The 11,947-nt window shown below is 35.9% G+C and overlaps 2 protein-coding genes across 2 annotated transcripts; both read left to right on the top strand.

The window, feature by feature from the left end:
* Positions 1-2,199: 2,199 nt before the first annotated feature.
* sike1 (suppressor of IKBKE 1) lies at positions 2,200-6,505 on the top strand. The gene is made up of 5 exons (XM_079238781.1): positions 2,200-2,597; positions 3,291-3,396; positions 3,477-3,619; positions 3,730-3,843; positions 5,633-6,505. The coding sequence occupies exons 1-5, from the start codon at positions 2,439-2,441 to the stop codon at positions 5,762-5,764; spliced, it is 654 nt and encodes a 217-aa protein (XP_079094907.1). The 5' UTR covers positions 2,200-2,438; the 3' UTR covers positions 5,765-6,505.
* Positions 6,506-6,921: 416 nt separating this feature from the next.
* Positions 6,922-9,733, top strand: micos10 (mitochondrial contact site and cristae organizing system subunit 10). The gene is made up of 4 exons (XM_079238776.1): positions 6,922-7,025; positions 8,654-8,701; positions 9,039-9,145; positions 9,527-9,733. Exons 1-4 carry the CDS (start codon positions 6,962-6,964, stop codon positions 9,533-9,535), a joined length of 228 nt encoding a protein of 75 aa, XP_079094902.1. The 5' UTR covers positions 6,922-6,961; the 3' UTR covers positions 9,536-9,733.
* The last annotated feature ends 2,214 nt before the right edge of the window (positions 9,734-11,947 follow it).

Below are 11,947 nucleotides of genomic sequence, written 5' to 3'. Positions count from 1 at the left end.
TGGAAAGAGCTTGCGTCTTTATTGTTTTTAAATGTCTTGTTATCTACTGTTTGTTTTAATCCTTATGACTTGATTTCATCTTGTAAAGCACTTTGTGTTGCCAGTGGCGTGAAAAGTGCTCAAGAAAAAAAGTTTGATTTGATTTGATTTGATAATCTCTACTGTCTGAACAAATGCAATATGACCAGATCACCACCAGAAGTTCTTTGGATGTGTAAAAAGAAACCATGCTAAAGTTTGGTAAAAGCTGTAGAGGAAGTTGGTGTTATAGATTTTTATTGTAATAGTCCACAGTGTTTTATCCTTGATCCATACAGATTCACTATGATACAACATAAAGGTGGAGAAATTCAATGGACATAGTTATGCACATTAAGATCCTCGTGCATTGTCATAAAACCAGAATGAGGAGGGCATGAGCGAGGGATATAAGTTTGAACAAAAAGTAATTATTCATTAAACAACAAACTAATAGAAATTAAGTTTTGTCATACAGCATACCAACCAGTTCAAGACAGGATGTAGAGAATTCAATGAGACAAGTACAGAAACATTTGCTGTATTCTGAATATGACGATAACAAGGTACATACCAGTTTCCATGAGATTGACTGAAATTAGTTACATGATTCTTGGAATATTTTGAGAAACAGATCTGAATGACCTTCATAATATGGATTTATTTTAAAATACTGATCAAAGACAACACCAAGACTCCTGAACGTGGTCCTAAAGTAGCTGAAAAGGTCAATAAAGTGATTTGACCTCTTAAGGCCAGTTATAAGTATTTGAGTTTTGTTTAAGTTGAGATGGAAGAATTTTTTTTAATGGGCTGCATGTTGGTAAGGTGGGCAACACCATTTCCTCACAGCCAAAAAGGTTCCTGGTTTGAATATCAGCTGGTAAGGTTTGTTCTCCCCTTGCATGTGTGGTTTTTCTCCATGTACTCTAGCTAACTCCGATAATATGCATGTTAGGTTGATTGGTTTCTACATTTGCCACAAGTGTGAACGTAAGTGGTTGTTTGTATGTCTGTACTGGACCTCAAAAGTAGTCTGCCTCTTGTCTAATAGCAGCTGAGATGGATGGAATAAAATATGGTTGTTTGGAAATTATGAGAGATCCAAGTTTGTCACAAAAAAGTAAAAACAGTTACAAAAGATTTTAAGGTCATTTGCTTAACAATGGCAAAGAGACATGGATGAGATGAATTGGAGACAATAGTAACAGTGTTTATGGATTTAATCTTGTGCATGTTCTGCTCCTCTCACATGGAGGAGGAGTAGAAGACACAATGTAATTCATATGATGAATACTGAACTGTTAAGTCAGGTATAACCAGACAAAACTGTACCACAAACCCATCATAAGCAAATCAACTTATTATTTATACCTACAAAAGCTAAGGGCATTCGTATATTAATATGAGAAATTTAGGTATTTTATGAGCAGGAAATGTACATATGAGCATGGGAACCTGAAGAAAGTAGCAATTACAGGACAAGAAATTTAACTTACATCAAAGAGTGAGCTGTTCAAAATCTGATTATTTTACTATCATGATAGTAAAACAGTTTACAGTCTACAGTTAACAAAGTACTCAAAATATTTCTGAAGATATGTCTAAAAGTACAGAACTAAACAGTATATGGCAGCAATAAGCCAGTCTACACTGCGTAAAAAGGAGAGAAACAGAAGAAAATTGCTGCATTCCCAGTAACTCGATGAAAATAATATAACTTCTAAAGCACTTAGTTTTTTTCCTTGTTTCCTTTTTCATTTTTTTTTAAAATTGTTTTTTCTCTCTTGTGTCGTTCAGCGCTGCTTTGAATGATCTACAAACGTGGTTACTACATGGTAAGCTGCATGGTTAAACAAATGAGGAACATTTGTTTTTCTTTGAATTTAAGTTGAATAACTTTTGATTCAGTGCAGTATTGAAAATGTCCAATATCAAGAAAACAAATAATAAAATGGCACGAGATTGCTGTCTGTTATACAAAACGGGTACCTGAAGATTGACTTAATTTTTTAAAATATCGATTGAAAACAGGTATTTATTTGGTTATGCAAAAAATAAAGTTTTCTTCGGCTTTTCTGAATAGGTTGTGTGTATTCCCAGCTGTCTTTAAACGCAGCATATAAACATGGGGTTGAGGGACAAGATGCGGAAATGACGTACATGTATTTTAGACTCACAGGGAAACGACAGACTTGACGACAAAAGGAATACTTATTTTATTATGTTTTATTCATTTTCTGTTTAATTAGAAACGATTACCTAGGTCATTAAACAGCATGCACACTATAACGTAGAGATATTGGAGCTGCTTCGGTGATATAGCTGCAGTAAGCTAACAGTACGACCCATTCTCCGATTAGTTGGCATTTCGATAAAACTTCGTTGCGTTACAGACACGACTTGTCAGTTTCCAGCAAATGGCCTGCACTTTAGAAAAAGTGTTGGGCGATGCTCGGACTCTTCTCGAGAGGTTGAAAGAACATGATACAGCCGCGGAGGGTCTGATAGAGCAGTCCGGGGCCCTCAGTCAGAGAGTCCAGAGCATGAGGGAGGTGGGAAATGCCCTTCCAGACAAGGTAAGTAGTACCAACACGTCTTAATACAGCTAAACTGGTATGTTTCACATATGTCGAGCTAACGACATATATACAGACAGACAGTTGTGCTCATATGTATTCATACCCTTTCATTAAAGAAAAGGCTGAATTTACAACAGTCACTCAAATAACTGGAGACTTAAAAAAGTAATATAAGACAGTTTTTTTTCATTTAATTGAGTTGAAGAAAGAAAAAAACAAAAAAAAAAAACAAATTTGTCCTGGACAATTTAGAGTATTTTTCTGTTGAACAGTGGGACAAAATACCTGTCAACAGGTGCAGAAGTCTGACTGAGAGGAACAGAAAACACCTGACTGTAGCAGAAACATGAAAGGATTGTTCAACAAAATATTAGTTTATGAGTTATGTAATGTGTAATAAATTATCTTATTTGTTTGCTTTTTTATATAACAAAAATAATACTATTGAACCAGAATTAGAAAATGATGTAATGATTTTAATAAAATGTTTATTCATTATTACATTAGTCAATTTCAGCTTATTTTACAGGCAGCTGTTTTTTTCCTTCTTTAATGAAAGGGTATGAATAAATATGAGCACAACCATACATACATACATACATACATACATACATACATACGGACATACAGACATGTATATAATGTGCATGTATATAAAATAAATGATCACCTTTTACTGCTGTCTTTTAGCACACAGAAGACACTTCAGAGATTCAAGAGCTTACCAAATACAAGCCTCATGTCCTGCTGACTCAGGAAAACACTCAAATCAAGGAACTGCAGCAGGAAAATAAAGGTAAAAATCACTCCATCTGTTTTTGTCATTGAGTGGTTGGTGTTTTGTTGTACTAATCCAGTGAATGGCTGTCTTTACAGAATTATGGCTTTCCCTTGAAGAACACCAGTATGCGTTAGAGCTGATTATGGGCCGATATCGCAAGCAGATGCTCCAGCTAATGATGGCAAAGAAGGAGCTTGACACCAAACCAGTGCTCAACCTTCATAAAGATCACGCTAAAGTACAGCAGCTTTTTCTTGCAATGTCAAAATGTTCATTCACAAGTACTTTTTACATGATGTTAAAATACCTCAGTTTTCTGAAAAATCTTGCAACTTTACTGTTCTCTAGGAAGTGCAGGGCCAGGTGGAGAGGATATGTGAGATGGGCCAGGTGATGAGAAGAGCCGTGCAGGTGGATGATCAGCGCTACTGCTCTGTTCAAGAGAGACTTGCTCAACTAGAGGTGAACACATCCAAACTAAGACCTGTTGTACATTTGTGTCTTTGGAAATTGCTCCCACATCAGGGATGTCTCAATTACAGATTTTCTTGGTATGATTATTGTCAAAGAATGAATCATAATTTTAAGATTATCATAATTATGGTTAATTTCAACGCAATAAACATGTATTAAATTGCATGAACACTACTTAAAGTTCTTTCAGTTTTATTTATTTCCTATTGATATCAAAGTAATAAACAGAACCAACATGTCTTATTCTCTGCTTTGTAAACATTATATAAATATTACATCTTAACTTGGCATTTCTCTCAGGAAAAAATAGATGGAAAAGTCTACAGGACCTCTATCTGGACCTGATGTAATATGCGTTATAAAATGGTTTTCAACATTTTTCTTTTCATCCTAAATAGAGAATTTAGAAACACATTTCCAAATGCACTTCAGCGGAATAGCTGAAAACTGATAATACTGACCCAGTGAAAATAAAGAAACAAAACCAAATTGAAATTAAATTAAATACTTTTTTAACAATCATATCACATTGATGCTTAAAAAGCATTGACCTTATCCGAATCAGATATATTTGAACATTTAATTTCAGTTTTCTTTAGATAAACATTGTTTAAAAGGGTGCTATTATGGTATTTGGAGTTTTCTGAGCTTTCTACAGTGTTACAGTGTTGAATCCTCATCAGAAATGTGAACGACACTGTTTTTTATCACCTAAACGCATGCTTGAGTTTGAGTTTGAGTTCCAGCACTCTCTCCGTTCGGTTTCCATGACGACGAAAAACTCGTCGTTTTAGAGAGTTTTTTTCTACTTCAAAATCCTTGTGACGTCCCGGGGGATAAGGTTCGGTGATTGGTTACCTTCTACTGGTTAACAAGGGCATATACAAATACATCAGGCGGGTGGAAAACGTCAGATAAAGTTATTTCGAACGATGGCTGGTGAGTTTACCAAAGAGAGACATCCTGCTGCATTCGTTGCTGTGGGTTGCTGATTTACACTTTGTTTTCAGGGTCGGATTCAGGTTCCAACATGTAGGGCTGGATGCTATGTGTTGACATTGTATTTTGTGTTTTTTATTGAGTTCATATGAGCCTAATCCTTCTGTGTATGAGATGTTAAAATGACGGCGAAAGCAGTTGTGGTGCGCGCTCCCGATGTAGTGCAGTGGCGGGAGGCGGGGCTTAATGCGGAAGAGTCTCAATCCACTCGTTTTGCCCACAGGCTGATCTGACAGCCTACGGAGAGGGTCAGTCTGAAGTAAATAAAGCGATTTGTGACAATAACTCGATCAATCCCAGCCCTTCTGGTCTCAGAAATAAAAATAAATTAGCCTGAAATGCACATAATAGTTCCACTTTAACTACTTCACTAAACTATGGAGCATTTTCTTTATTACTTTGTGATGTAAAGCAAACAGGGATAATATTTACACATTTAACTTTGACTGTCTTTACACTTAAGTAATTTGTTCTCCTGAAAAAAAAATTCAATATTGACCTGCAATGATGTCAGTTGTTCAGCCATGACACAGTTTTGTTTGCCAAGAATCATCCAACACTATCAAGGTTATGCTAGTATTTCAAGGCTAGTCAATAGAAGATAACTCCATTGTAGGATTAGATGCAACTTTTGGACTTTTGAAGAACCTTTGCGCTCCCCTAATTAAAGAATTTTCCAACCCTCCATTTCTCTTTGGACAGTAGGAACATCTTTCCCTGTATATTCTTCATTCTGCATGCACTTGCTTCTATCATTTAATTATTTTTCCTTCTACAGATTGAAAATAAGGAGCTTCGAGACCTTTTGATCATCAGTAAGGGGTCAGTAAAGATTAGAGAAGAAACCAACCAGCCACCAGAAGCAGCAACAGCATGGGAAGAGTCCTCTCAACCAGGTTCCAACAACTGATTTAAAACAAATTAGGACGAACTGTGGGTGGACCAGAAAACGAAAAATAAATCAAAACCAGGAAACTGATTGATGTAGCCTCATATGGGTGTGACAACATTGCAGCATAATTTTTAATGGACATAACTGCAGCATTCTGGCTTTCAGAAACATGCCTGTGGGACGGTGATAATATCACTCTGTGCAGTAACTGTATAAATATAGCAGCCATGAATTTCACATGTGTAAATTTGAATTAGGTGTTTGTTGTCACAGTGTATTTCAGACAAATACATTCTGGAGTAAAGACTTTCAAATGCAATGGAGATTTTTTTTGCTTTTATGTGAAAACATATTTAGTCTTTAACAACACAGTTTCTACCTCTTTGGTTCTCTTTTGCTGTGCATACACATACATTCACAATGAGTACAATGCCCACAATTACCCTAACTATTAATGAGCCAACTTGAACTCAATATAACACCAAGACTTCTTGTTGCCAAGAAAATAACTTTTTGCTGTTTCACCTACATTTGCCTGCAGAGGAGTGGACACTTTTTTGAAAATGTCATTTTCAATTAAGGAATTTGAAAGGATTTTATTTTGGTATCAGATTTTCTATTTGTAATTGTCACATTTGGATGCGGAGTAATATGTACCAGCTGATTGCATTTCTTAGTTGGTAGTAAAAAATTTTGAAACATGCCAACTTGTGTGTATTTTAAATGTATGTGTACACTGCATATTGTCATCTCAGGAAACCAGCGTTAATTGACTAAACATGATGTTATGATCACAAAAAATTTGTGTCAAATAAAATTAAATTTAGAAAGTTTGTAGTAGAAACATGCTTTTTTTTCGGGATACACCTTAGCCTCTGTACCTCAGGATGGAGTCATTGAACGCTTCTATTTGTAAAACCTCGCGAGATTTTCAAAAGTAGCACGGTGCTGCGTTCCGGTGGAAAACTGTAAATCAACGTTTGCACGCATGTGCATACACACGTCTTTATTGACAATTATCTGAACCTATATCTCAAGAACATCAGTTGCAAATCTGAATATTAAACTACAGTGTCCCTAAAGTTTACGGTAGTTCTTCGTTACTTTGCTGTTTTGTTTTTCATGCTCAAGAACTTACACAATTTCCGACTGCACGTGAAAGCATCACCTGAGCTGCATTTGACACTTCTACCCCCCGGAGCAAACTGATTCAGTATGTCTGAGAAGGAGCTGGGAAAAAAGTGGGACCGGTGTCTGGCGGATGGTGCCATTAAACTAGGTAAATATACACGAATATATAATATACAAGGTTATTTCAATGTCTGTGAAGAAAGACCATAAGTAGTAGTTTATCCTGTAGTCCACTGCTGTCATTGACTGGGCGAGAGGCTAACTAGCTAGCCACAAAGGGCTTATAAAGGACGATTAAAATTATTTGTCACGTATCGATAACCTTCACTTATTCTGCAAACAAATTAAAGTTTATTCTTTACTTCCATTAAAACCATTAGCTGATGCTGTTGTTTGCGTATGAATTAATAGTTTTTCTCATAGATTCACGTTGCTGTGAAGAAAACAAATGGAAACGCCTTCTAGAAAGTGCTGATGATTCACCCACACTTTCACCTTCCATATAACATAAATGATAGCATCTTATAAGACCGTATTGGTCAGTCCTGACTTTGTCATACTTTAATAATAAAAAATAAACCTTTATTTTCCATTACAATGACGTATTCATTATGACAGACCAGATCTCTAGTTCCCATGGCTAGCTAGAATAGACAGCAGGTGGCAGACTCCATCAACTTAATATTGACTCACTGAATTCATGCAAAACAGTGTTTAGTCATTTATGTGTTTCGAGTGTGCATGAACCACGACATTGTTCTAACACTTAGTTATTTATTTGTGAGACAAAATATTTAGAAAAAAATGTTACTCTGTATATACTGGTATATTGGATGGATAAATGTTAGTTACACCCACAGGTTACATTAAAAAGCCTCTAAACCAGGCACCAACTCCAGACAGTCCAGCAGGGTTTAGATGTTTTTTTCTGTAACAACACACCTGACCCAAATGAATATTTCATTAATGGGGTTGTGTAAAACTTAACAAGCAACATGCAATCAAGTGTGTTGCAGCAGGGAAACATCTACAACCTGCTGGACACTGGCCCTGAGGCTAACAGCTGGCAACCCCTGCTATAACTGATTTGAAGGGTTTGGACTTATTTTTATGCAGTGTTTGGAGAGTTCCTTGCTCTTCATGCTTGTTTGTTAGTACTTCTTTGATTAGTGGTGTTGCAGATTCTGGTGTACCCCTACTTTATCTGTAAAACATAACAGGTGTAAACACACTTGAACTGCATATCGCTGCGCTTTATTTAACTAACTATCTGACTTCTGCAGATAAGTAGTTGCACCATATTCTATGCACAAGTTTCTCAGTACTGGTAACCAGATTCCAATACCTAAGATGTTTTAAGGTAACCCCACTTTAACGCATCTGAATTAAATGAAGGTGTTGATAGAATATTTGCAAAGAACTTGATTAAGAACTTTTTTTTTAAAAAGTCTGACTGACGTCTGTTAAAGTATTAATACATAAAAAAAAGCGCAGTATGTCCTGAGGATCTGGACTAATAAACACTTCTTATCCATTCAACCCTTTTTTCTTTTTTTTTTTTTTTGCAACAGTTCTGACAATTTCCTGGAGGTCTAATGCATATCCTCTCACCCATTTTAGTTTCAGGCAGTAGTGAAATAAAAGGCAGGCATTACATAAGATATGTTTAATACATTTTGCAAGCATTACATATGCTAGATATCACTAAATGAAACAAATAATACAGTAATCTTATAAACTTGAAATGTGACAAAATCCTTGTCATCTGTATTTCAGGTACCGGGCTTGGGTTAGGGATTGTGTTTTCTGTCCTGTTCTTCAAAAGTAAGTAGTTTGAAGGAATTTTTTTTTTTCTTGCTGTATTACATATTGAAGTTTGAATTTTCTCAGTCTTTATTAGAGCAGTAGGATTAGTCATATACTGCTGTTTGTGCTTCAGCCTACACAGCTGCAGTCATCCTTTCTTTGCAATACTTTTTTCCCTTCCCAATATGACCTCGTAAGCTGTCATATAAAGCAAAACAAAGAGCATGAAGATTTTTAAAATACAATTAAAAGTGTTTAACAGGGTATGATGAAGCTTCCACACGTCATTACTTTTACATTTTAATTCTCTTTTGTTATTGTTACTGTTTTAGAAGATATTTTTCTCTGTCTGTAGGACACACGTGGCCAATTTCATTTGGCTCAGGAGCTGGACTTGGCATGGCGTATGCCAACTGTCAGACTGACCTGAGGTCACATTACCTGCTGCACAGAAGTGAAAAGGTTTGTTTGGTTAGCTTTGGATATTTCAGCGTAACAGGTGTAGATCTTAACCGCCTTTATTAGATGACACCTTTGGTTTTTACCTGTAGCTTGCCTAACAACACGAAACATAAACAAGTTGGGTTTTTTATTTGGTTTTTAATATAAAATTCTGTCCATCTAAATTCTGTTTTATGGTTTAAGAAATAAAAAGTTTTTAGATAAGAAAACTTATTTACTGTATGCAAATAAAAGAAGAGATTTTAGTTACCAGTAAATTAAAAGCATTCTCAGCAGCTCGAGAGGGTTAGGAAAGATTTACAGAAGTAATTATTCCATGTTAAATCAACAGTCCTGTGTTGTTGACTGCTTCTGTTTTTTTTTTTTCATTCTCTTCCCCAGGAGCAGTAGCTGCACGTCATCAGGGAACTTTTTAAATTTTATTTTTGCAATGATTTTGTTTAGTTCTGTTTTGCTTGCGGGAGTGTCACCATTTGCACTGTTCTACAGTTACTCATATCTCCCGATTGATAATCTTTCCCAAGTATGACTGTATGATGTATGTGCCTGATCAAGACATTGTGTTTATTTAATAAAATAATCATAATTACAAAAAAGTGCGTATATGTTCATGGGCTTTATAGAGGAACAGCATTCTGTAATAAAAAGTCAGTGATACTATTTTATTGATGCATATAGATTAATTTCTTTTCACTGATCCTATTGGTAGGACTACGCAACAAGCACAAAGATAATGATATACATTTTAACAGTCAAATGATAAAACAGGAGATATTTAGTTAGAAATAGTAAGAGAAAGTGTTGATGGCATTTAAAGAAAAATTGAGTTACTTTTTAAATGCTAGTTGAAGTAGTTTAAAGTTGTCAAAGAAGAAAGCAGTTGAAGCAATGCAAAGGCTGCCCCATAAGGTGGTGGGCTTTATGTGAGGGGTCAGAATCTTGGCAGCAGCTGATCTGAAATGGCAGATGACAGGAGTTTGGTAATGGTGCAGATTAGTCAGCTCTGAAGGGGCTTAAAATGTGAGGACTTGGCATTATGTTCAGTGTAAGTTATTGAAAGGCGGCAGTATGCAGGACTCTGCTCTTGTTAGAAGGTGGTGGTGAAATCTAGTCTGTATTAAGATGCTGAGGAATTGTGAATAGTTACAAAATAGGCTGTAGCCTGTCTCAGCTGCTATCAGAGAAGAATACACGGATATGGTTCCCAGTTTAAACAGGACCAAGATAAACAAGACAAACACTCATTCTCACACTCAGTCCAAGAGTGAATTCAGAATCACCAGTGAACCAAACAAGCATCGTTTTGGACTGTGGGAGGAAGCTTGGAGACAACTTGCACATCCACATGAAGAATATGCAAACTCCACGCGGACCCCAGCATCTCGACTTTTTTCCCCTAAGCTTTAAACCAACACGCTACCCTGCAGCCCAAATAGTGAATATAAATCAGAAAAACCCATTAGAACTATAAATAATGAACAGTAGGAGAAACACTATCTATGGTACTCAATTAAAAACTTACATCTGAGTTTGTGTAAAAGCTTTTATGTTACAACACTAAAAAAAAAACTAATTACACGTTTGTCAAGACTAAAAGGAAAATTATTTTAAATTTATGCAAATACCATTATAGCAGCTTTTCAGCCAAATGTAACAGATATTTCCTAAAAGAAGAAAAAGGCCAACAGAAGCTTTTTGCTGTAAGGTGAAAGTGAGACTCATTATCCAACATTGTAGAAAATACAGCATTAGGCAGAAAGAAATCAGTCCTCTCTGCGTATAAAAGACTGAATTTCATAAGACAACAATGTGTGGGCTGAAGTTAACTGCTAGGGGTGAAAGTGTCCTTAATATAAACAGTCATGTTTTTGAATGATCAAAATAAGTCATTTTCATTTTTCAAACAAGTTCAGACGGTTTTTCCACCGTCTGAAAACATCCTGGCAGCAGCCTTCCCCCTTTTGACGCAGAGAAGGAGTTTGACAGGGTTAAGTTGGGGTTTCCATCTATGTCTTAGAAGCTTTTTGGTTTACGTTTGGATTCATTAGCTGGACCAAAAGCCTCAGCCCTAATAAATGGACTAATGATTTCAGCTCTGGTGGGAAATAAAACAGAAAATCCAGCTATCGTGTTTATTGATTATTTTATTCATTGAACCTCTTGAAAGTGCAATAAGAGCAAATGTAGGAATAGCAGGAGTCTGCGTATACAAGATGATATCCTTTGACATACTGCAGACCCAGCTTTATCAGTCCTTATACTTTTAGACACTTTTGAAAAGTTTTCTCAAATTTCTGACTTTTAAATAAATTGACAAGTCAGATATTAGTCTTATTTCCAAGGGAAGCCATCCAGCAGCAGTTCGTACACTCCTAATGAGATGGCTATAATCAAGGATGAAATATCTTGGTATAAAATTGATTGCTGACATGAATAACATTGTGCACCTTCACATGATCTCATTGTTTAAAAAAGAAAAACATAAAGAACTACCTGGACAGATGGAAATCAATAAACTTCACACTGACTGGAAAAATTAGTACAATTAAAATTTCTGTAGCCCTAAATTTAATTATATCTCACTGGGGATGTCTGTGACAATTCCTACCGGAAATTTCAAGAAGTATAATCACATGATCAATGCATATTTGGGGAATTGAAAAAAAAAAATAGAATCACCATGCAAAAACTTTAACAGCAAGGAGGAAATGAGGCCTTTCTTTGTCTGTTGTGGAACATCATAATGGTGTAGCATTTGGTAAAACTGGCCAGACACCGGATTGGCAATGACTCCCACCTTGA

The sequence above is a fragment of the Telmatherina bonti genome (genome assembly GCF_933228915.1).
Source record: "Telmatherina bonti genome assembly, chromosome: 4".
NCBI classification, from domain to species: domain Eukaryota; kingdom Metazoa; phylum Chordata; class Actinopteri; order Atheriniformes; family Telmatherinidae; genus Telmatherina; species Telmatherina bonti.
Note: the sequence above shows the minus strand (reverse complement) of the source record. Positions and strands in the feature narration are given on the sequence as shown.

Coding starts and splice junctions, on each gene's coding strand:
- micos10 (XM_079238776.1), top strand. CDS start 6,962: ATGTCTGAGAAGGAGCTGGGAAAAAAGTGGGACCGGTGTCTGGCGGAT. Junction 7,026..8,653: donor GGATGGTGCCATTAAACTAG/GTAAATATACAC, acceptor TCTGTATTTCAG/GTACCGGGCTTGGGTTAGGG. Junction 8,702..9,038: donor TTCTGTCCTGTTCTTCAAAA/GTAAGTAGTTTG, acceptor CTCTGTCTGTAG/GACACACGTGGCCAATTTCA.
- sike1 (XM_079238781.1), top strand. CDS start 2,439: ATGGCCTGCACTTTAGAAAAAGTGTTGGGCGATGCTCGGACTCTTCTC. Junction 3,397..3,476: donor ACTGCAGCAGGAAAATAAAG/GTAAAAATCACT, acceptor CTGTCTTTACAG/AATTATGGCTTTCCCTTGAA. Junction 3,844..5,632: donor AGAGACTTGCTCAACTAGAG/GTGAACACATCC, acceptor TTCCTTCTACAG/ATTGAAAATAAGGAGCTTCG.